This window comes from Theropithecus gelada, chromosome 20, assembly GCF_003255815.1.
Source record: "Theropithecus gelada isolate Dixy chromosome 20, Tgel_1.0, whole genome shotgun sequence".
NCBI lineage: Eukaryota > Metazoa > Chordata > Mammalia > Primates > Cercopithecidae > Theropithecus > Theropithecus gelada.
Genome location: NC_037688.1, coordinates 52,517,361 through 52,541,387, shown reverse-complemented (window position 1 = coordinate 52,541,387; position 24,027 = coordinate 52,517,361). Strand labels below are relative to the sequence as shown.

Below are 24,027 nucleotides of genomic sequence, written 5' to 3'. Positions count from 1 at the left end.
TGCCTTCACCTGGGTCATTCCCACCACAGCTGGGTCACCCCTCTCTCCTTCTCAGCAGCTGACAGGTGGGCCTGGGGTGCTCCTGTGGCTGTCTACTTGAGAGGGCGGTGAGCTAGACATCGTGAGCCAGCCAGGGCTCTCCTATCTCACTGCAGGAGAGCTTGAGCCAGGCTGGTGGAGGTGGCTGCAGCCGAGGGAGAGCACAGCTGGGACCTGTGAGGACCATGGGCGGGGACAAATGGGGCAACGGTCCCATGAGTGCCGTCGAACCAGCCTGTTCCAGGCTCTGAGACGTAGCACGAAACGGAAGTGCAGAACCGCTGCCCTTGGGAGCTGGCTTTCTAGTGGGAGACAGACCACAAACAGGCGGGAGCTAGGGAGGCAGAGGAGCGGGGAGGCCTCCCTGAGAACGTGCGGGATGGGAAGGCAGCATCTCAGCAGGGCTGCACCTGGCACGTTTGGAGGCCACGGGGAGGCAGGGTCACAAGGAGGAGGTGAGAGGCAGGCCTCACAATTCTGTCTCCAGCCTCAGGCTCCTGAAGAGGCTGGTGGGACATCCCTGAGAGCTGGTGTGAGGGGTGGGACACCGAGCCGACTGCAGAGCTGACAGCAGAGTGGAGTGGGCATCAGGGAGGAGGTGCTGGGGCTTCAGGAAGCAGGTGCTGGGGTGTCAGGGAGGAGGTGCAAGGCCCTCAGGGAGGAGGTGCTGGGGTGTCAGGGAGGAGGTGCTGGGCCGTCTGGGAGGAGGTCCTGGGCCTTCTGGGAGGGGATCCTGGGCCTTCTGGGAGGGGGTCCTGGGCCTTCTGGGAGGAGGTCCTGGGCCGTCTGGGAGGAGGTCCTGAGGTGTCAGGAAGCAGGTGCTGGGGTTTCAGGGAGGAGGCGCTGGGGCTTCAGGAAGCAGGTGCTGGGGTGTCAGGGAGGAGGTCCTGGGCCATCTGGGAGGAGGTGCTGAGTTGTCAGGGAGGAGGTGTCGGGGGGTCAGGGAGGAAGTGCTGGGGCATCAGGGAGGAGGTACTGGGGTGTCAGAGAGGAGGTCCTGGGCCGTCTGGGAGGAGGTGCTGGGGCGTCAGGAAGGAGGTGCCACCATGGCATTGGACACATGGCCTCTGGGGCTGCAGCCTCTGCTTTGCTGTTGATGTCATGATTTACGTTCCATTAGGAAGGAGAGTGAGAGTAGAATAAAACGAAATCGAATGGAATTATTTCATAGCACTTAGAGGAAAGAAAAATGTGATCACCCAAACCGCACTTCAGCCGAGGTTCACTTCAGGTGTTGTTACCTTTGTTGTGGCTGCGGCAACCTGTGTTGTCTGTCAGCCCCGCTGCGTCAAGGAGTGGCCAGCAGGATGTGCTGGCCTAGTTTGCAGGGAAGCACAAGGAGGCTTTACCGTCACAGCCACAGGCCTTGTTTCAGGAATAGAATGAGATAGAGAGGGAATTGTTCCAAATAGGCCATTGCTGTGTCTCACACACCCCTCATGCTCTGGAAGAATAAGAGAAACGCACACGAAAAATTCCCAGCTAATTGAAAATTGTTTTAGTTTTTATAGAGAAAACTGATATGAGGATGGTATTTAGGTCCTACCAAGAATATTAAAATGCCATCTGTGTTCATATCTTCGCTCTGCCCTCTCGGGCAAGACCCTCAGATTGTTTGCCCACTGTCAGAACCTGAGCTCTCATGCACTGTGTCCAAAACGCTTTGCTGTGTTTTGAAAGTTTTTAGTTCGGTGTTTCAGTGTTTGGAAGTGCAGGCAAGACTGTTAGCATTTTATTTTTTATTTTATTTTATTTTTTGAGACGGAGTCGCGCTCTGTCGCCCAGGCTGGAGTACAGTGGCGCAATCCCAACTGACTGCAAGCTCTGCCTCCTGAGTTCACGCCGTTCTCCTGCCTCAGCCTCCCAAGTAGCTGGGACTACAGGCGCCCGCCACCACACCCGGCTAATTTTTTGTATTTTTTAGTAGAGACGGGGTTTCACCATGTTAGCCAGTCTCCATCTCCTGACTTCGTGATCCGCCCACCTCGGCCTCCCAAAGTGCTGGGATTACAGGCATGAGCCACCGTGCCCGGCCAACTGTTAGCATTTTAAAATGTAATTTAATTTTTTAATTTTTAATTTATTATTATTATTATTATTATTATTATTTTGAGACAGAGTCTCACCGTAGCCCAGGCTGGAGTGCAGTGGTGCGATCTTGGCTCACTGCAACCTCCACCTCCTGGATCCTGGTTCAAGCAATTCTCCTGCCTCAGGCTCCCAAGTAGCTGGGATTACAGGCACGTGCCACCATGCCCAGCTAATTTTTATATGTTTAATAGAGACAGGGTTTCACCATGTTGGCCACTATGGTCTCGAACTCCTGACTTCGTGATCTGCCCGCCGCAGCCTCCCAAAGTGCTGGGATTACAGGCGTGAGCCACCGCACCCTGCCTATTTTTTATTATTTTTAATTTATTATTTATGTGTGTATTTATGAGCCAGGGTCTCACTTCGTCACCCAGGCTGAGTGCAGTGGCGCGATTTCAGCTCACTGCAGCCTCCACCTCCCAGGCTCAAGTGATTCTTGTGCCTCAGCCTCCCGAGTAGCTGCAACTACAGACACTCACCACTCTTGGTTAATTGTTTTAGTGGAGACGGGGTTTCACTATGTTGGCCAGGCTGGTCTGGAACTCTTGATCTCAAGTGATCTGCCCGCCTCAGCCTCCTAAAGGGCTAGGATTATAGGCGTTAGCCACCGCGCCTTGCCTTATCTTTATTTTTTGTAGACACAGGATCTTTGCTATATTGCCCAGGCCAGTCTTGAACTCCTGGACTTAAGCAATCCTCTAGCGTCAGTCTTCCAAAGTGCTGGGATTACAGGTGTGAGCCACCATGCCTAGTCTCCACTTTTATTTTTTCTTTGCAACAGGGTCTTGCTCTGTCACCCAGGCTGGAATGCAGTGGTGCAGTCTTGGTCAGCTGCATCCTCTGCCTGCCTGGCTCAAGCCTCCAGAGTAGCTGAGACTACAGGTGTGTGCCACCATGCCCAGCTAATTTTTTTCTTGTCTTTTTTTTTTTTTTTTTTTTTTTGAGACAGAGTCTTGCTCTGTCACCCAGGCTGGAGTGCAGAGTGGTGCGATTTCGGCTCCCTGAAATATCCGCCTCCCAGGTTCAAGTGATTCTCCTGCCTCAGTCTCCCAATTAGCTGAGATTATAGGTGTTCGCCACCATGCCCAGCTAATTTTTACTATTTTTAGTAGAGATGGGGTTTCACCATGTTGGTCAGGCTGGTCTTGAACTCCTGACCTCAAATGATCCTCCCGCCTCAGCCTGCCAAAGTTCTGGGATTACAAGTGTGAGCCACTGCACCCGACCTAATTTTTGTATTTTTTGTGGAGATGGGGTTTCACCATGTTGCCCAGGCTGGTCTCAATTGCCTGGGCTGAAGCAGTCCACCTGCCTCAGCCTCCCAAAGTGCTGGGATTACAGGTATAAGCCACCATGCCTGGCCCCAACCTTCACTTTTAAAATAAGTGATTGACATTAGAATAGATTGTGTTAAAGGTATTGAGTAAGTACTGCTATGTTGTAAGTAGCTGGTGTATTTTAAGCAAGTAGTTGAATTAATAGTGAGACAGTGTGAGGACACCTAAGTGTCTTCTGTCACTCACAGGCCCTGGAAGGTGCTTTGACCTGTGAATATCACTGAGAGGCTGGAAGCCACTGCCTTTTCCTACAGGAGGAGAGGCAGGTGCTGCGGGATGGGTTGTGTTTGCAAAGTGATGACTGTAGCTAACGTAAGAATTATAGCCTCTCACGAGAGGATAGCTTTTCCTTTAAAGTTTTTCTCATAAAACACTGATTATAGAAGATAAGCAAAGAAAAAAAAAAAAAAGAAAGAAAAGAAAATGAAAATTGCGCGTGAGCCCAGCACCCAGGAAAAGATGTTGTTTTCATATTATTTCATCATACCTACACCTTCTCATGTAAATGTTTTTAAAGGTTTAAATCTGACTGGTTTTGGGAGGCAGAGGCAGGTGGATCATGAGGTCAGGAGATCGAGACCATCCTGGCTAACACAGTGAAACCCCGCCTCTACTAAAAATACAAAAAATTAGCCGGGCGTGGCGGCGGGCGCCTGTGGTCCCAGCTACTGGGGAGGCCGAGGCAGGAGAATGGCATGAACCCGGGAGGCGGAGCTTGCAGTGAGATTGTACCACTGCACTCCAGCCTGGGCCACAGAGCGAGACTCCGTCTAAAAAAAAAAAAAAATCTGAGTGGTACCTAACACTTATTAAAGGCCATGAGCAGTTTTACAGAGCTCAACATCTTGCTCTCTCTTTTTTTTTTTTTGCAGCACTGTCTGCTTCTTTTAAGAAATAAAAAGTTTTCCTCCTGCCTCCACACCTCCTCCTCAGAATTCTCTCCAGAAGCCTTGTTCCCATGGGGAATGCATCTCTGACCTGTCCTCAAGGCTGTTTTCTCTCCCTGAACTTCTCACATTCACTCCTTTGCTTGTCTTGACCCCCGCAGGGTCCCCAACTCCCACACATCTGTCCCTGGGGGCCTCCTTCCCTGGGAGCCCTGAGGCCGCCAGGGGTCCTGTCACTGGGTGGCTGTGGGTGACCTGCTAAGCACGAGGTCTTCTCCCTGCAGATCCCGATGGCCAGTGCTACGGTGGCGTCGCTTCTGCCCAAGACGAGGAGCCCCTGGCCTGCCCGGATGAGTTCGATGACTTCGTTACCTACGAGGCAAGTGGTTTTCACCCAGGAGCTTGGGGGAAGTCTGGCATCCACCTCTTCCTTTATGCCCTGCGGCTTGTGCCTCCTGCTCCCGGGCTGTCTTCTGTAGAAGCTGGCGTGAGGCCTCCTGCCCTGTGTGCACCGTGGGGCTGTGTGGCTGTGACAGGAGGCCCACAGTTGTCTGTCCCACACGTCCTCTCAGCCTGGGCAGGAGTCCTCCCCCAGGGCCTGTCAGCCAGCAGAGGCGGGGTGGGCAGTGACGTCACGACCACCCGCTGCCAGGCTCCAGGCACAGGTGGAGCAGAGGGCTTGGGAGGATTCCTTTTGTCAACTTGCAAATGATTTTCTGTGTTTGGGGATGCCTGACTAATGCCTGCCCCTGCTTGGCTGTCCTCCACCCTGCTCCCAGATGTAGCCAGGGTTGTCACAGTGACATGGTGTCTCCTGTCACTGTGGGTCCCTTGTTCTCAACATAGCTGGGGAGAGGGTCTTCGAGCATAGTCGTGGTGGACAGGGTGTAACCATGTCCACCGGTCTGGAGGGTGGGATTCCAGGAGAGCCATGTGGCTGCCGCAGAAAATGCATGAAGTTGAACCTGAGCCCTTGGGAACCGCGGGGAAGGTGGAGGTGGCAGCCACCAGTCCTGGTCAGCCTGCTGCCGAGCAAGGGCACCAGAAGGGCTGAGCTGCCGGCCAGTGGGGCCTGAGCTTCTCAGGTCAGTCCTCTGTGCCCTGACTTCTCGAAAGCTGAGGCTGGCACCGGGTAGTTTTTGAGTCGCTTCTGGATGCCACTGGACAGTGGGAGCCATGGGATTGTACTCCGTTCCCTGCTCCAAGAAGCTGCCCCAGGGATTAGTCACCCTCAGGTGGGCAGCTTCCCTTCTGCCCACATAGACCCCAGGGGTGGTCCTCCCTTAGAGCGGAGTCCCGGTTATCAGCTGGGCTGCAGCTTCCGGGGCCAGGGTGCCCACTGTGGGTCCCACGTTTGGCTGTGCCTTTCTGCATATGAGGCAGCGGTGAGGTGCTGGCTAAGAGGGCGTGTAGTGGGAGTTGGGCCCTCTCACATGGCTGCAGTGTGTGGAACATGCTGGGAGACCCCAAGACTGCAGACGGCAGCTCCTGTGCCTTGAGAAGGACCCGGCTTCTTCACGAGGAGACACCCAAGGTCCTGCAGGGTAACCCAGAGGCCTTGGTCTGCAGCGTCCGGGGAACTGTGTTCCTGGGCGTTCATGTGCCTGGGCACTCTTTCTCACTTGTGTCTGTCTTTTTATCCCCCTCTCATGTTTGTTAGGGCATTGCTGATTTTTTATGTCCTATGTATGGTGCAGTGGCTGAAGAGTGGCCTCTCAAAAGATACGTCCACCCAGAAGCTGTGGGTGTGACCTTATTTGGAAAAAGGGTCTTTGTGGATGTAGTTCATTAAGGATCTCAAGATGACATCATGCTGGTTTGGGCCCTAAATCTAGTGACAGGTGTCCCTGGAAGACAGGGGAGAGACACACAGGGAGAAGGCAATAGGAAGACGGGGCAGAGACTGAGCCAGGGAACTCCGGGGGCTCCCAGAAGCCAGCAGAGGCAAGGATGCGTCCTCTCAGAGAGCCTTAGGCAGGAGCCAGCCCTGCTCACACCTTGGCTTTGGACTTCCAGCCTCCAGAACTGAGAAAGGATAAACTGGTGTTTCTTCAAGCCACGTGGTCTGTGTTAGTTTGTTACGGCAGCCCTGGGCATGAATACCTTGAGTTACATTACTCGAGGCACTGAAGGCACCAATGCATTTTATCCTTAAAGGCCTGTGTGGTCTGAAGGGCGTGGCCGAGCCTCACGCTGGTCACTTCAGAAGGGTGGGAACCTGACGTGTCAGAGTGAATCTTCTCATAGTTTTAGATCCTGATTTCTTTTTTAGAATGGAAGGGCAGGTCTAGCCCCATAGGGTCGCTGGTTTTTTCTAAAACAGCTCGTGCCCTCAGTCTCTTGCCTCAGCACCTGGGTGGCTTGCCGCCCACAGGAAGAAAGTTTGTTTACTTAAAAAAAAATGAATATACTTCATGTTTTAGAGCAATTTTAGGTTTACAGAAAATGGAACATAGTGTAGAGCATTCCGGGACCAAATACTGATACATTATTATTTGTTTTGTTTTGTTTGAGACAATCTGCTCTATTACCCAGGCTGGAGTGTAGTGGTAGGATCTTGATCTTGGCTCACTGCAACCTCGGCTTCCTGTGCTCAAGTGTTCCTTCTTTCTCAGCCTCTCCAGTGGCTGGGACCACACTCAGTAACCACCATGCCTGGCTAATTTTTTGTATTTTTTTTTTGTAGAGATGGGGTTTCACCATGTTGCCTAGACTGGTCTCAAACTCCTGAGTTCAAGTGATCCACCCGCCTTGGCCTCCTAAAGTGCTGGGATTACAGGCGTGAGCCACTGCACCCGGCCTGATACATTATTATTAACTGAAGTCCATAGTTTAGGGTTCACTCTTGGTGGTGTATATTCCGTGTTTTGACAAATGTAGAATGACAGGTCCAGCATTATAGTGTCACAGAGTCGTTTCGGTGCCAGCTCATCCCCCATACCAGCCCCCACAACCACCGATCCTCAGTGTCTCCACAGCTCTGCCTTTTCCAGAATGTCGCGGAGCTAGAACCATCTGGCAGCCTTTTCAGATGGGCTTCTTCCCCTTAGTCAGTGTGCAGTTACAGTTCCTCCATGTCTTGCTTTGCTTTTTAAGGGTGGGATATAATTTTCCACAAAGTGGAATTCGATACTGTGAAACTTATGGAAAGACTGCTCTTTTAAAAAACAGCTTGTACATCACATCATCTTTAAAAAAAAGGTCTAATAAAGATATGAGAGGGGAGTATGTGTGTTCCATCCAGATACCCTATTCAGGGACCCTCCACTGGTGATCTTCAGGCAAATAAACCTTTAATTGATTGATATTCTGAATGGTTCCAGTCAGACCCATTTCTTTTTACTGGGAACTCGCACCGTGGTGGTCGGCTGAAGTGTGCAGTTAGTCATGGCCGAGCTGGTGGGTCTGTGGCTCGCAGTGTTTTCCCAACGATCCTTTCGGCAGGCAGCTTGTAACGGAAAGTTGCTGCTGTGGCGTCTGAGTAAGCGGGGAGAGTGGAAGGGGATGGACTGTGGTGCCGCTGAGTTCCTGGGCATGGTGATGTCTGAGGATCTGAGCAGGTGGAGCCCAGGGGGTGGTGCTGTTTGTCAGGGTTTCTAGAAGAGCAAAGGGAAAGTCAGGGAGTGTAAGGCACATCTCCCAGAATCGTCGGGCTGTGCTCTCTCCTGTCCTCCCTCCTTCTCCCACTACCGGTGGTGTCTGGAGCAAAGAGCTGCCTTAGTGAAATGATGGGGAATGTGTCTTTTGTACAAACCATTATCAGCTTAGGAAGCCAAAAACAAAAGCCACTCTGTTTTGAGCCCTGACCGACTGTTTGTTAAACCAGCAAGGACACTTCCTGAACTTTGCCTCCCGCTCCCTGGGCAGCACCAGCAGGAGGGTTATTAGAGTGTGTCTGGGAGCAGGTGAAACTTTCTCCTAGGTGGTGGTTTTGTGCCTCCTGGTGAGCACACAGGCTTTGCAGAAACCCCAGCATGACAAGCAAGTGGGAAGGTGACGTTGTTTGAGAAAAGCCAGTGACCGGGTTGGGACGGAGACACGATGGGGAGCCCATCTCCAACAGCATGCCCTTCCTGGAAGCTGTGTACAGAGCCAGGCGCAGCCTGTGAGGCCACCCAGGCCAGCATCTGAGGGTAAGAGGAGGCAGTAGTGTGCACTGTGCCCAGTGTTCCTATTTCTGTGGTGGAGAAAGGCTCAGGGAAGAAGGAACTGTGACGGGGACAGTGTTGGCCCCACTCGAGTTATTGGTGGCTCTGAAAGTTATTGATTTTCTCTGCCCGCTGGTGATTTGGGTGGAGGACTTGTTAACTAGTGAATGTAACGTTTAGACATAGCGACGTTTTCTAACATGCACTTTGATTTTCAACTGAGTTCCTCTGAACATTGGTAATTTGTAAAAATGTTAAAAAGTTGGTAGCATAGACTCGATGGCTTCTGGGCAAGGCCGGGTCCTGGCTGGCTGGCAGATAAAATAAACTGCCGGGGCCGGTGTAAGCTGTTACTGCGTTTTATCCAGGAGGCTGGGAGTGAGCAGGCACCGTGCTCTGAGGTACGTTTTTGTCTCTGGAAAGGCAGGTGATGGCTACCCTGGAAAACTCCATACAGGGAGGCCTTGAACCACAGAAACCAACCCACAGGCCTCAATTTGGGAGTGAGTAGGTGCGGGCGGCTCCTGTGAGCTGAGCTCTCCGGAACCCCCAGGGCATCCAGCCAGCCAGGGGCTCTGAGTGTCAATGGTGATGGCATGGAAGTGGACGTCCACAACCCCAGAGCAAATAAAGGGGTGGGTGTAGTGACCAAAGTCGCTGAGGAGTGGAACTGTTCATCTCTGTGGGATCTACAGTGCATGGAGCCACTCTGCAATGGCAGGGAGGCCCGGCTTACTTTATTTTTTGTTTTTTATTTTTTATTTATTTATTTTTTTGGAGACGGAGTCTCGCTCTGTCTCCCAGGCTGGAGTGCAGTGGTCGGATCTCATCTCACTGCAAGCTCCGCCTCCCGGGTCTACGCCATTCTCCTGCCTCAGCCTCCCGAGTAGCTGGGACTACAGGCGCCGCCACCTCTCCCGGCTAGTTTTTTGTATTTTTTAGTAGAGACGGGGTTCACTGTCTCGATCGAGCCAGGATGGTCTCAATCTCCTGACCTTGTGATCCGCCCGTCTCGGCCTCCCAAAGTGCTGGGATTACAGGCTTGAGCCACCGCGCCCGGCCCTTGTTTTTTATTTTTTAAATTCTTTTTTGAGATGGAGTCTCACTCTGTCACCCAGGCTGGAATGCAGTGGTACGATCTTGGCTCACTGCAACCTCCACCTCTCAGGTTTAGGTGATTCCCGTGCCTCAGCCTCCTGAGTAGCTGGGATTACAGGCGCCTGCCACCACACCCAGCTAATTTTTGTATTTTTAGTAGAAACGGGGTTTCACCATGTTGACCAGACTGGTCTTGAACTCCTGGCCTCAAGTGATTCACCCACCTTGGCCTCCCAAAGTGTTGAGATTACAGACGTGAGCCACTGTGTCCGGCCCTCAGGCTTACTTTAGAAATGAGGAGGTGAAGGTGGGCCCAGAACGGAGTGTGTGAGTCCTAGGCTTGGCAGGGAGTCCGAGTTTGTGCAGCATCTGCCTCGTTATTCCTGTGTCTGTGGAGAATTATTTCCGTTCCAAACCATCCTTTCTAAGCTCTAAGGAAGTACAGGTGCCTCTAAGGAAGCACTGGCTTTTCCTGCAGGGGCACCATCCTCAGCTACAGGTCTGATAGGAACTCGGTGAAATAAGTAGGCCCCACTGCCCGACCTCCCTCCCTTCCTAGGAGGACAGACGCTCTGCGCAGGGCTCCACGAGCTGTTTGAGAGAAAGTGTGGGTTTGTTCTTAGAAACGTCAAGCTTCCTGTTGGGGACTCAGGGTCCACTCTGTCTAGGGAAGGGCATCGGGCATCCGTCAGAAGTACCAGTCCGTTGGCTTTTTAAAAGCTGGTCCAAGGTCAGGTGCGGTGGCTCATGCCTGTAATCCCAGCACTTTGGGAGGCTGAGGCAAGAGAATTGCTTGAACCCGGGAGGCGGAGTTTGCAGTGAGCTGAGATTGCGCCGCTGCATTCCAGCCTGGGTGACAGAGCAAGACTCTGTCTCAAAAAAAAAAAAAAAAAGAGGCCGGGCGCGGTGGCTCAAGCCTGTAATCCCAGCACTTTGGGAGGCCAAGACGGGCGGATCACGAGGTCGGGAGATCGAGACCATCCTGGCTACCACAGTGAAACCCCGTCTCTACTAAAAAAATACAAAAAACTAGCCGGGCGAGGTGGCGGGCGCCTGTAGTCCCAGCTACTCAGGAGGCTGAGGCAGGAGAATGGCGTGAACCCGGAAGGCGGAGCTTGCAGTGAGCTGAGATCCGGCCACTGCACTCCAGCCTGGGCGACAGAGCGAGACTCCGTCTCAAAAAAGAAAAAAAAAAAAAAAAGAAAGAAATTTTAAGCTGGGCATGGTGGCTCATGCCTGTAATCCCAGCACTTTGGGAGGCCAAGGTGGGCAGATCACGAAGTCAGGAGTTCGAGACCAGGTTGACCAACATGGTGAAACCCTGTCTCTACTAAAAATACAAAAATTAGCTGGATGTGGTGACTCCTGCCTGTAATCCCAGCTACTCAGGAGGCTGAGACAGAATCGCTTGAACCTGGGAGGTGGAGGTTGCAGTGAGCCGAAATTGCGCCACTGCACTGCACTCCAGCCTGGGTGACAGAGCAAGACTCCGTCTCAAAAAAAAAAAAAAATTAGGCGTTGTGGGAGGCGCCTGTAATCCCTGCTACTTGGGAGGCTGAGGCAGGAGAATCAATTGGACCTGGGAGGCAGAGGTTGCAGTGAGCCGGGATCATGCCACTGTACTCCAGCCTCGGCGACAAGAGCGAGACTCTATCAAAAAAAAAAAGAAAAAACAAATTTTAGGCTACATACTGAACCACTGAACGTGATGTTGTAATAACCACACTTTTCAGAGTCGACGGCAGGTTTTCCTGGTGCCCCTGGGGTGAGTCTTTGTCGCTGACAACTCTGGGGCAGTGTGGCCCCTGTGAGTGTGCAGTCCTGTTGGGGTAGCTGGCAGCTGCCCTCAAACCATCTCGGACCTGTGCGCTGGGCTTCGCATCCCGCCCGGTCATGCCTTCCCCACAGACCCAGCCTCTGACAGACATCCTGGGCCTGCCTGCTTTTCTGGCCACTCCCGCCTTTTCCTGCCTGGCGTCCTGCAGGCCCAGCACAGGCCAGCCCTGTCCTGAGTGGACCCTGGGCCCTGCCTTCCTGCAGGAGCCGGAGCTGCCTGGGGACGGTGAGTAACATGAGAGCTGGAGTCTCTTACAGTGCTCTCCTGGTTCTGGATTTTACAGGGGATGCTTTTGAGGAATGACTTAGTTTTTATGAATTACTTCCTTAGATCCTAGGGGAGATTGGATTTTCCCCTGGAAGTGTAAGTCACATAATTGGACACCCAGAGTAAGTACACTCCACAGCACTCCCTGTTCCCTCATGGCTCTAGAAGCAGCTGGCAGGGATTTTCCACCCACCAGTGACACTTGCACCCTGTTTCTGTGCTTTGAAAAGCACCTTCCTGGGTTGTCTTTCTTGGTGCCACGAGGTGGCCACCTTGTGAGACGAGAATTTATAACCCCGTTTGCGGCAGGGCTCCAAGTGGTTGAGTCATGCGTCTGAGGTCACATGGCTTTTAATAAAGGGGCCAAAGATGGAACTGGGGCCTCCTGCAAGCACGCCAGGCTCCTGGCAGCTCGGCCTAGCCCTTCATGTCTCTTCAGTGAGGCTCAGGTGGGTGCAGCCTGGGGTGGGACCCTCTGGTAGCCCTTGCAGGTCTTAGCACACTTTGTCTACTTTTTTTTTTTTTTTTTGAGACGGAGTCTGACTCTGTTGCCAGGCTGGGGTGCAGTGGCATGATCTTGGCTCACTGAAACCTCTGCCTCCTGGGTTCAAACAATTCTCCTGTCTCAGCCTCCTGAGTAGCTGGGACTACAGGCGCACGCCACCACACCCGGCTAATTTTTGTATTTTCAGCAGAGACAGGGTTTTACCATATTGGCCAGGCTGGTCTCGAACTCCTGACCTTGTGATCCACCTGCTTTGGCCTCCCAAAGTGTTGGGATTATAGGCATTAACCACCGCACCCAGCCACTTTGTCTGCTTCTTACGATACTAGAACCAGAGTGCAAAGGGCATCTTTTTCTGCTGGGACTGCAGCTTTTCTGAGATCTTGTTTATTTGCAAATTGTTAACCTCAGAGTCTTCTGAGCATGAAATGTTGGCCACTTTTCCTAACCAGCAATTTCATTTTCATTAAGGTTGAAATTATAAATTGAAAATGTTGGCTGGGCACGGTGGGTCACGCCTGTAATCCCAGCACTTTGGGAGGCTGAGGTGGGCAGATCTCTTGAGGCCAGGAGTTCAAGACCAGCCTGGGCAACATAGCAAAACCTCATCTCTACAAAAAATACAAAAATTAGCTGGGCACAGTGGTGCATGCCTGTAATCCCAGCTACTTTGGTGGCTGAGACACGAATCACTTGAACCTGGGAGGCAAAGGTTGCAGTGAGCTGAGATGGTGCCACTGCATTCCAGCCTGGGTGACAAAGTGAGATCCTATCTCAAAAAACAAAAACAATTAGAAAAAGAAAAAAATAAAATGTTCTGTTTAATAGTTCTTTAGTTTTATGTTCATTTGTACAATTCATAAATATTTACTATCTACCTATGCCTGGTCCTATGTTAGGTGCTAGACACTTAAGAGTAAAAACAAGTTGGGTGTGGTGGCTTATGCCTGTAATCCCAGCACTTTGGGAGGCTAAGGCAGGCAGATAGATCACTTGAGCTCAGGAGTTTGGGACTAGCTTGAGCAATGTGGCAAAACCCCATCTCTACAAAAAATACAAAAATTAGCCGGGTGTGGTGGCTCGCACCTATAGTCCCAGCTACTCAGGAGGCTGAGGCAGGAGGATTGCTTGAGCCCAGGAGTTTGAAGCTGCCGTGAGCCGAGATTGCACTACTGCACTCCAGCCTGGGTGTCAGAGTGAGACTCTATCCCAGAAAACCAAAAACCAAAAAACACAGCAGTAAAAACAATTGATTGCAATGGCTCATGCCTGTCATCTGAGCAGTGTGGAGGATCACTTGAGGTGAGGAGTGGGAGACCAGCCTGGGCAACAGAGTGAGACCCTGATTCAAAATTAAACAAATAAACAAACAACTGAGCCAGGTGTGGTGGCACCGGTAATTCCCAGCTACTGCTAGATCCTGTCTATTTTATTAAAGTAAAAACAAAAAAAATGACTCTGCCAGCCTCAGTAGCTCACACCTGTAGTCCTAGCACTTCGAGAGGCCAAGGCTGGTGGATCACTTGAGCACAGTTCAAGACCAGCCTGGAAAATATGGCAAAATGCCATCTCGACAGAATTTCAAAAAATTAGGCATGGTGGCTTCTGCCTGTGGTCCCAGCCACTCAGGAGGCTGAGGTGGGAGGATAGATTGAGCCCAGGAGATCAAGGCTGCAGTAAGCTGAGGTTACACTGTTGCACTCCAGCCTGGGCCGCACAGAGAGACACTATCTCAAACAACAATAAAAATTACTCAGAGTGCCTTGTTTTCTGCTTTCAGACATGTACCTATTTTTCTTTTTTTTTTTTTTTTTTTTTTTTTTTTTTGGGGGGGTTTTTCTCTTTTATTCCCCAGGCGGGAGTGCAGTGGCACAATCTCCACTCACTGCAACCTACACCTCCCAGGTTGAAAAGATTCTCCTGCCTCAGGCTCCTGAGTAGCTGGGACTACAGGCGCCGCCACTACGCCCGGCTTATTTTTTGGTTTTTTTTTGAGATAGGGGTTGAGCCTGTTGGCCAGGCTGGTCTGGAACTCCTGACCTCAGGTGATCCACCTGCCTCGGCCTCCCAAAGTGCTGGGATTAAAGGTGCGCGGGGTCGTTTTTTTCTGTTTTCAACATTTTTTTTTTTTTTCAATAGGTACATTTTTTTTTTTTTTTTTTTGAGGCGGAGTCTCACTCTGTTGCCCCCAGGCTGGAGTGCAGTGGCGCGATCTCAGCTCACTGCAAGCTCCGCCTCCCGGGTTTACGCCATTCTCCTGCCTCAGCCTCCCGAGTAGCTGGGACTACAGGCGCCGCCACTACGCCCGGCTAATTTTTTGTATTTTTAGTAGAGACGGGGTTTCACTGTGTTAGCCAGGATGGCATGTACCTATTTTTCATTTAAAAAAATGTTGAATTTGGCCGGGCACGGTGGCTCACGCCTGTAATCCCAGCACTTTGGGAGGCCGAGGCAGGTGGATCACCTGAGGTCAGGAGTTCCAGACCAGCCTGGCCAACATGGTGAAACCCTATCTCTACTAAAAACCCAAAAATTAGCCAGGCGTGGTGGTGCACACCTGTAATCCCAGCTACTCAGGAGCCTGAGGCAGGAGAATCTTTTCAACCTGGGAGGTGTAGGTTGCAGTGAGTGGAGATTGTGCCACTGCACTCCCGCCTGGGCAATAAGAGTGAAACTCTGTCTCAAAAAAAAAAAAAAAAAAAAAGATGATTTGTGTTCTACTCATTTTATTTTCATTTTTGAAATAGAGGCTCACTCTGTCGCCCAGGCTGGAGCTTAATGGCGCAATCTCGGCTCACTGCAACCTCTGCCTCCCAGGTTCAAGCCGTTCTGCTTCAGCCTCCTGAGTAGCTGGGATTACAGGCTCCTGCCACCACACTTGGCTAATTACATTTTATTTATTTATTTATTTATTTATTTATTTATTTATTTTTGAGACAGAGTCTCGCTCTGTCGCCCAGGCTGGAGTACAGTGACACAGTCTCGGTTCACTGCAACCTCCACCTCCTGGGTTCAAGCGATTCTCCTGCCTCAGCCTCATGAGTAGCTGGGACTGCAGGCACTTGCCACCACGCCTGGCTAGTTTTTGTATTTTTAGTAGAGATGGGGTTTCATCGTTTTGGCCAAACTGGTCTTGAACTCCTGACCTTGTGATCCGTCTGCCTCAGCCTACCAAAGTGCTGGGATTACAGGCGTGAGCCACCATGCCCGCCTATATTTATTTATTTTAATGTAATTTATTTATTTATTTTTTTTGGAGACAGAAGTTTGCTTTTGTCGCCCAGGCTCGAGTGCAGTGGCGTGATCTCAGCTCACCACAACATCTGCCTCCCTGGTTCAAGCAATTCTCGTTCAAGCAAATACTCAGCCTCCTGAGTAGCTGGGATTATAGGCGTTCACCACCATGCCCGGCTAATTTTGTATTTTTAGTAGAGACGGGGTTTCTCCATGTTGGTCAGGCTGGTCTTGAACTCCTGACCTCAGTTGATCCTTCTGCCTCGGCCTCCCAAAGTGCTGGGATTACAAGTGTGAGCCACTGCGGCCAGCCATTATGTTTATTTTTAATTAATTAATTTTTTTGAGATGGGTCTCTATCACTGAGGTTGGAGTACAGTGGTGTGATCACAGCTCACTGCAGCCTCGACCTTTTGGGCTGAAGTGGTCCTCCTGCTGGGCATGGTGGCTCACTCCTGTAATCCTAGCACTTTGGAAGGCTCAGGTGGGTGGATCACCTGAGGTCAGGAATTTGAGACCATCCTGGCCAACATGGTGAAACCCCATCTCTACTAAAAGTACAAAACTTAGGCATGATGGTGCATGCTTGTCTTCCCAGCTACTCGGAAGGCTGAGGCAGGAGAATCACTTGAACACAGGACTCGTAGGTTGCAGTGAGCTGAGATCATGCCACTACGTTCCAGTCTGGGTGATAGAGTGAGACCCGGTCTCCAAAAAAAAAAAAACAAAAAAACCCCAAAAAACAAAAAGCAAGCTCCTCCATCAGCCTCTGCAGTAGCTGGGACTTACAGGCAGGTGCCACCACACCTGGCTAATTTTTGTATTTTTGGTAGAGACGGGTTTCACTTTGTTGGCCAGGCTAGTCTTGAGCTCCTGGGTTCAAGGGATCCACCCACCGGAGCCTCCCAAAGTCCTGGGATTACAGGCGTGAGTCACTGCGCCCGGCCTGAATTGTGTTTTATAAGTAATGTCCCTGCTTAGAGACGGTTGGGACTTTGGCGTCAGACCCCCTCCCTCCACACTGCCCTCTCCAGGACCTTGCAGCAGTGAGGTGTGGGGCGTTCGCAGTTCCCTTCCCAGCTGGTGCCCGCTGACTGCTGGCGCACTCTCTCCTAGGCCAACGAGGTGACGGACAGCGCGTACATGGGCTCCGAGAGCACCTACAGTGAGTGTGAGACCTTCACGGACGAGGACACCAGCACCCTGGTGCACCCTGAGCTGCAACCTGAAGGGGACGCAGACAGTGCCGGCGGCTCGGCAGTGCCCTCCGAGTGCCTGGACGCCATGGAGGAGCCCGACCATGGTGCCCTGCTGCTGCTCCCGGGCAGGTCTGTACCCCGCCACCAGCCTCCTGGAGAGGCCTTTGGGATCTGGCACCTGTGGAGGTGTCTGATGGGCAGACTGGGATCTTGGAGGAGTGCGTGCTGGCTAGTATCCATTACATGGGGGTGGGGCTTGGCCCTGCAGTAGCTCCTGACCTTCCTGGGATGAGCCCACATCGCCTTGCCCACCTTGCCCGAGCGGTCTCCCTGTTCCAGCTGACTTTCCTGTGGTTTCCAATGTTGCTCAACATCTTTAGCTGTAGAGAGAGAACTTATAGGAGAAGTGGATGTCTCAGCAGGGTTTTGGAACCCATTCACCTTTGTAGCACCCCTGTGGAGGCCATGTTCTCTCCCCACCTGTCCCCCACCCTCAGGATTTCTGTAGCCCCCTGTATTTCGAGCTAGTTGGGGCTGGAGTAGAGGGAAGGGCAGAGTCTGGGAGAAGGTCAGATCAGGGAGGTGTCCGGTGGCTCATGTGGACCTGAATCAGTGCTTTCGGTGTTGCCCCTGCTACTGGAAAGCCCGCTCAGCATGCTTAAGTGTAATTGTGAAGCAAAAATTAAATTCTCAGCCCCCCAACCAACTGATGGACCCCTCTCTCAGCCTCAGACATTGCTCAGCCAACCTGAAAATCTAGTTCAGGCCATCGTTAGGGGGTCAGGCAGGCCTCATTAGGCCCCTCCCTTTGGAATTCAGGCCCAGCTGACCAGCATTCACATTAAACAGAGACTGACAAAGGTGGACTTTTTATAGCAGCCACAGCACACCACATTCCAGTCTGACTCTAGTGCAGCATCACAAGACAGGTGGCAAGCCCTGAAAGAAATCCAAGTATTTTACCCCAAAATATCTATTTATTTGACATATTTCAGAATGGTCCTATAGGACTGTCTCTTGTGGGGAAAGTCTGCACCCTGTAGAGAATCTCCTCCCTTCCCAGTCTTTTCCCTGATGCAGGAGGGAATGAACTTGGAGTCTGGCACCTTCTCAGGTCTGCTGCCTGCTGTCTGGAGGCCTCATCTGCTTGATAAAGCCTTGGTCTCCACAGCCCCTTATCTTAAGCGGAGGCATTCCTTGCTATTGATTCCAAGTCTTTAGAGAATAACTCTTTCAAACAGTTATTCTGGCCAATCAGAAGATCTTGGCATCTGCTTATGACCTGGAAGCCCTCCTGTCCCCCACTTAGAGTTGTCCCGTGTTTCCTGACTGAACCAGCATCTTGCATGTAGGGTTGATGTCTTATGTCTCCCCAAGATGTATAAACCAGGCTGTAGCGTGATCCTCTTGGACACGTGCTCTCAGGGCTTCCTAGGGCAGCATCACGGGCTGTTAGTCACTCTTATTTGGCTCAGAATAAACCTCTTCAAATATTTTACAGAGTTTAAGTCTTTTTGCCAACATAATATACCCACAAGTGCATGCCCATGTTGTAAGTGCAGAGCCAGCAGGTTTTTCAAACTGACCATTCCCACGGCCCTTTTCTCAGGTCCTCCCAGGCCCCTGACAGCAGCCAGCTCTCCACTGGCCCCGCATCTTCCTTAAGTTCCCCACACGGCGAGGTCCTTCCTGTGCCTGGCTTCTTCCACTTGCTGTTGTGCTTGTGGATTTAGCCCTATTTTTTTTTTTTTTTTTTTTTTTTGAGACGAAGTCTTGCTCTGTTGCCCAGGCTGGAGTGCAGTGGTGCGATCTCAGCTCACTGCAGCCTCTGCCTTCTGAGTTCCAGCGATTTTCCTGACTCAGCCTCCTGGGTAGCTGGGATTACAGGTGCACCCTACCAGGCCTGGCTAATTTTTGTATTTTTTAGTAGAGACGGGGTTTCACCATGTTGGTCAGGCTGGTCTCAAACTCCTGACCTGGTGATCCGCCCGCCTCGGCCTCCCAAAGTGTTGGGATTACAGGTGTGAGCCACTGCATCTGGCCGTATTCAGCCCTATTTTTGTGCATCACTGTAAATTGTTTACTTTTATTATTCTATTGCAAGAACATGCTGTGACTTTAAAATTTATTCTCCTGTTGACGGCAGTGGGTAGTTTACCATTTTTGGTTTTGTGGGTGAAGCTGCTATAGGAGTTCCTTGTCTTTGGGAGCATGGTACGGCCCTGAGCAGGATGGTCATCGGGAGCACGTCCCTTCAGCCTTGGAAGTTCCTGCAGGAGCTGCAGGGTCACCTGCTTCCAGCATCTGTGGCCCCTGGGCTCCCTGACCTCAGCAGCACACGGCCGTGTCTGCTCTCCTGCTCGCCTTGTGGGAGGCGTGCAGAGACGGCTTCTCACTTGCGCTTCCCGGGTGACTAATAAGGTGTGCACCTTTCATTAGGGTTGGGAGCTCCTCTGCCTGCTTGCTGATCGCAGGAGGGGTCTGCAGACTTTTTCTCTAAAAAGAGTTGCAGGCCACATGGCCCCCGTGGCAACTGCTCACCTCTGCTGTTGTGCTGCAGAAGCAGCCAAAGGCACGTGGGTCAGTGAGCACGGCTGTGTTCCCCTGAAACAATTTTCAGAAATGGGCTGTGGCAGGATTGGCAGAGTTGGCCTGCCCCGGTCTGTTGGGTCCTCAGTCTTTTTCTCACTGATTATAGGAGTCCTTTAGATATGAGTCCCGTATGGGGTGTGTGTATCACAGATCCTTTGTCCTCTCTCTGGGTCTCCTTTTCACCTTTTGAGGCACAGATTTTTGTTTTTATTTTTCTTTTTCTTTTTTTTTCTTTTTTTTTTTTTTTGAGACGGAGTCTCGCTCTGTCGCCCAGGCTGGAGTACAGTGGCCGGATCTCAGCTCACTGCAAGCTCCGCCTCCCGGGTTCACGCCATTCTCCGGCCTCAGCCTCCCGAGTAGCTGGGACTACAGGCGCCTGCCACCTCGCCCGGCTAGTTTTTTGTATTTCTTAATAGAGACGGGGTTTCACCGTGTTAGCCAGGATGGTCTCGATCTCCTGACCTCGTGATCCGCCCGTCTCGGCCTCCCAAAGTGCTGGGATTACAGGCTTGAGCCACCGCGCCCGGCCGTGTTTTTATTTTTGTTTTCCAATACAGAGTCTCGCTCTGTTGCCCAGGCTGGAGTGCAGTGGTGCCATCTTGGCCCACTGCAACCTCTGCCTCCCGGGCTCAAGTGATTCTCCTGCCTCAGCCTCCCAAGTAGCTGGGATTACAGGTGCCTGCCACGGCGCCTGGCTAATTTTTATAGTTTTGGTAGAGATGGGGTTTCAGCATCTTGGCCAGGCTGGTCTTGAACTCCTGACCTTGTGATCCACCTGCATTGGCCTCCCAAAGTGCTGGGATTACGGGCGTGAGCCACCTCCCTGGACCAGAACAGATGTTTTAAATTTTGTTATAGTTAATCCATTTTTCTTTTATGTTTATTAGCACTTTTGTGTCCCACTCAATAAATCTTTGCTTACTACACAGTCACTATGATGTTTACTTATGCTTTCCTTTAAAAATGTTATTGTTTTACCTTCATATTCATATCTGTGATTGCTATATAATTTTTTTGTTATGTTTTCTTTTGAGACAGTCTTGCTGTGTTGCCCAGGCTGCAGGGCAGTGACACAATCTTGGGTCACTGCAATCTCTGCCTCCCGGATTCAAGTGATTCTCTTGCCTTAGCCTCCTGATTATTGGGACTACTGGCACCCGCCACCATGCCTGGCTAATTTTTTTGTATTTTTGGTAGAGACAGGGTTTCGCCATATTGGCCCGGCCGACCTCAAACTGCCAGCCTCAAGTGATCCGCCCTCCTTGACCTCCCAAAGTGCTGGGATTACAGGCATTTATTTTCTCACTAGTTTTTAAGCAGTATAACTCTTGGTGGGGCGTGGTGGCTCATTCCTGTAATTCCAGCCCTTTGTGGGGCTGAGGCAGGTGGATCACAAGGTCAGGAGTTTGAGACCAGCCTGGCCAACGTGGTAAAACCCTGTCTCTACTAAAAATAACTAGCTGGGCATGGTGGCATGCGCCTGTAATCCCAGCTACTCGGGAGGCTGAGGCAGGAGAGTCGCTTGAATCCAGAGAGGCAGAGTTTGCAGTGAGTCAAAGACTGCACCACTGCATTTCAGCCTGGGCGACAGAGCGAGACTCTGTCTCAAAAATATATATATATAACTCTTTTGGCCGGGTGCGGTGGCTCAAGCCTGTAATCCCAGCACTTTGGGAGGCCGAGGCGGGCGGATCACGAGGTCAGGAGATCGAGACCATCCTGGCTAACATGGTGAAACCCCGTCTCTACTAAAAATACAAAAAACTAGCCGGGCGTGGTGGCGGGCGCCTGTAGTCCCAGCTACTCGGAGGCTGAGGCAGGAGAATGGCCTGAACCTGGGAGGCGGAGCTTGCAGTGAGCCGAGATCGCGCCACTGCACTCCAGCCTGGGTGACACAGCGCGAGACTCCGTCTCAAAAACAAACAAACAAACAAATAAACAAACAAACAAAAATATATATATATATATATAACTCTTTTAGGGGACACATATTTTGAAAAGCTCATTTGTGACCGGATCTGATTGCTAGCTAGTGTTACCCATCTTCTGTGGACCTGGCATGGAAAGCGCGTTGGGCATCCGTGTGCAGGCCGTCTGGTTTATACAGCCTCTGCCGTGCAGCGTGGGCCTCTCTGCCGTGCAGCGTGGGCCTCTTGGTCCCCAGCATGACCTTGCATGTGGGCCTTCTCTGTTCCCGTCACGCATCAGGAACAGCTGTGCTGAGGAGAGGAGGAGATGAGGTGGGGAGGGGTGCTGAGCCCCTCATCATTGCTTCTGAGGGAGTAGCAGGTTTCACCACAGTGGCCCGGGGAGGGGGAAGGGCCTCCTGGCTGATGGACCAGTGTGTGTTTTCCTCTTGCTGATTCTCCTCCCCTCAGAGGGCAGTTTTCTGTCACAGTATCTGAGCCTGTTGGTAAAACAAGCACCCAATCATAAGAAACAGAAAATAGAGTCTTCCTGTAACGTAGCCTAATTTTAGATGGTGGCTGTGGAAGGGAGCCACGCCTGCCTGTCACTGTGTAGGAAGGGGACTGATGCAGACAGGCAGACCAAGTTGAAGACCCTATCGGGAGGCTATGAAGTGGCGCACGCCTCCCGGTTTTGGTTTCTTTTTCGTTTTTCTTTTCCTTTTTTTTTTTTTTTTTGAGATGGAGTCTCGCTCTGTCACCCAGGCTGGAGTGCAGTGGTGCAATCTCAGCTCACTGCAAGCTCCACCTCGCGAGTTCACGCTATTCTCCTGCCTCAGCCTCCCTAGTAGCTGGGACTACAGGCGCCCACCACTGCGCCCGGCTAATTTTTTTTTGTATTTTTAGTAGAGACGGGGTTTCACCTTCTTAGCCAGGATGACCTCAATCTCCTGACCTTGCGATCCTCCCGTCTCGGCCTCCCAAAGTGTTGGGATTACAGGCGTGAGCCACCACGCCCGGCCTCTTTTTTTTTTTTTTTGAGACCCTGTCTCGCTCTGTTGCCCAGGCTGGAGTGCAGTGGTGCGATCTTGGCTCACTGCAAGCTCCGCCTCCCGGGTTCAAGTGATTCTCCTGTCTCAGCCTCCTGGGTAGCTGGGACTACATGCGCCTGCCACTATGCCCGGCTAATTTTTTGTCTTTTTAGTAGAGACGGAGTTTCACCGTGTTAGCCAGAATGGTATAGATCTCCTGACCTCGTGATCCGCCCGCCTTGGCCTCCCAAAGTGCTGGGATTACAGGCGTGAGCCACCGTGCCCGGCCCTGGTTTGGTTTCTGTATCATTTTTACTGAAAGCCTGCGTATTTAAGGCCATGGGATTCATCCTGAGCTGTCCCAGGAGTGGTGCGTGGTGGGCATTTCTGTGGGTGTGAAACTGGAACTTCTCACCGCTGAGCACAGCAGGTCTGGACAGAGCAGAGTACATGGTCCTCCTGACTCTGCCCCCTTCTCCTGGGCACGAGGAGTCGCCTCACTCTCCCAGGCCCCTTTCTTTCCTGGAACGAAGCAGCACCTGGCCTGCACGGCAGGTTCTCCTGAGGACTTCTGGGGAAGGGTGGGAGTGGGGAGCGCTGTAGCACAGGAGCCGCTGGAGGCACAGCTGTTTCCCGTTGCCTCCAGCCACTGTGTTTTCCAGAACTTGGCTGTGGGGCAGTCATTCTCTTCAGAAGGAGGACGGGTACTTGGAAACCCCTTCCTTTTCCCCTTTGCGATTTGCTGTTAAGTTTTAGATTAAAGTAGAAGTTTGAATTCCATCGCCCAGTGGTTGCGTGAGGACAGCAGCTCCCTAGAGAAGAGGCGAAGGTGCTTGAACCCAGATGTTGGTCTGTGTGGACCTGTGCTGTCCTGTGTGGGGCTGCGGGACTCGTGATGTGGGAGGACACACTTGCTGCAGAGTGAGGAGAGTGAAGAGGCTGGAGTGTTTGAAACAACTGCATGTTGGGCTAAGTAAAATGTTTTATTAAAATATATTTGGGCCGGGCGCAGTGGCTCACACCTGTCATCCCAGCACTTCGGGAGGCCAAGGCGGGCAGATCACGAGGTGAGGAGATCGAGACCATCTTGACTAACACGGTGAAACCCCGTCTCTACTAAAAATAGAAAAAATTATCCGTGTATGGTGGCGGGCGCCTGTGGTCCCAGCTGCTTGGAGACTGAAGCAGGAGAATGGCATGAACCTTGGAGGCGGAGCTTGCAGTGAGCTGAGATTGCTCCATAGACTCCAGCCTGGGCGACACAGCAAGACTCCATCTCAAAAAAAGAAAAAGAAAAAAAAAACTGTTTCTTTTTTTTTTTTTTTTTTTTTTTTTTTGAGACGGAGTCTCGCTCTGCCGCCCAGGCTGGAGTGCAGTGGCCGGATCTCTGCTCACTGCAAGCTCCGCCTCCCGGGTTCACGCCATTCTCCTGCCTCAGCCTCCCGAGTAGCTGGGACTACAGGCGCCCGCCACCGCGCCCGGCTAGTTTTTTGTATTTTTTAGTAGAGACGGGGTTTCACCATGTTAGCCAGGATGGTCTCGATCTCCTGACCTCGTGATCCGCCCGTCTCGGCCTCCCAAAGTGCTGGGATTACAGGCTTGAGCCACCGCGCCCGGCCGTGGTTAGGAGTTTGAGGCCAGCCTGATCAACATGGAGAAACCCCATCTACTAAAAATACAAAACCAGCTGGGTGTGGTGGCGCATGCCTATAATCCCAGTTACTCGGGAGGCTGAAGCAGGAGAATTGCTTGAACCCGAGAGGCGGAGGTTGCGGTGAGCCGAGATCACGCCACTGCACTCCAGCCTGGGCAACAAGAATGAAACGCTGTCTCAAAGAAAAAAATCAATAACATA

General features: G+C 51.7%; 1 protein-coding gene across 3 annotated transcripts in view; it reads left to right on the top strand.

The window, feature by feature from the left end:
* RAB11FIP3 (RAB11 family interacting protein 3) overlaps positions 1 to 24,027 on the top strand; it is a 101,257-nt gene that overhangs the window by 40,818 nt on the left and 36,412 nt on the right. For 2 of the 3 annotated variants that reach the window (XM_025370283.1, XM_025370282.1), the window contains exons 3-4: positions 4,639 to 4,733; positions 16,560 to 16,771. In XM_025370283.1, coding sequence (XP_025226068.1) covers positions 4,639 to 4,733; positions 16,560 to 16,771 — 307 coding nt within the window. Of the gene's footprint in view, positions 1 to 4,638; positions 4,734 to 8,225; positions 8,434 to 16,559; positions 16,772 to 24,027 lie in introns of those variants that run through there. The other variant, XM_025370284.1, reaches the window with a different exon arrangement.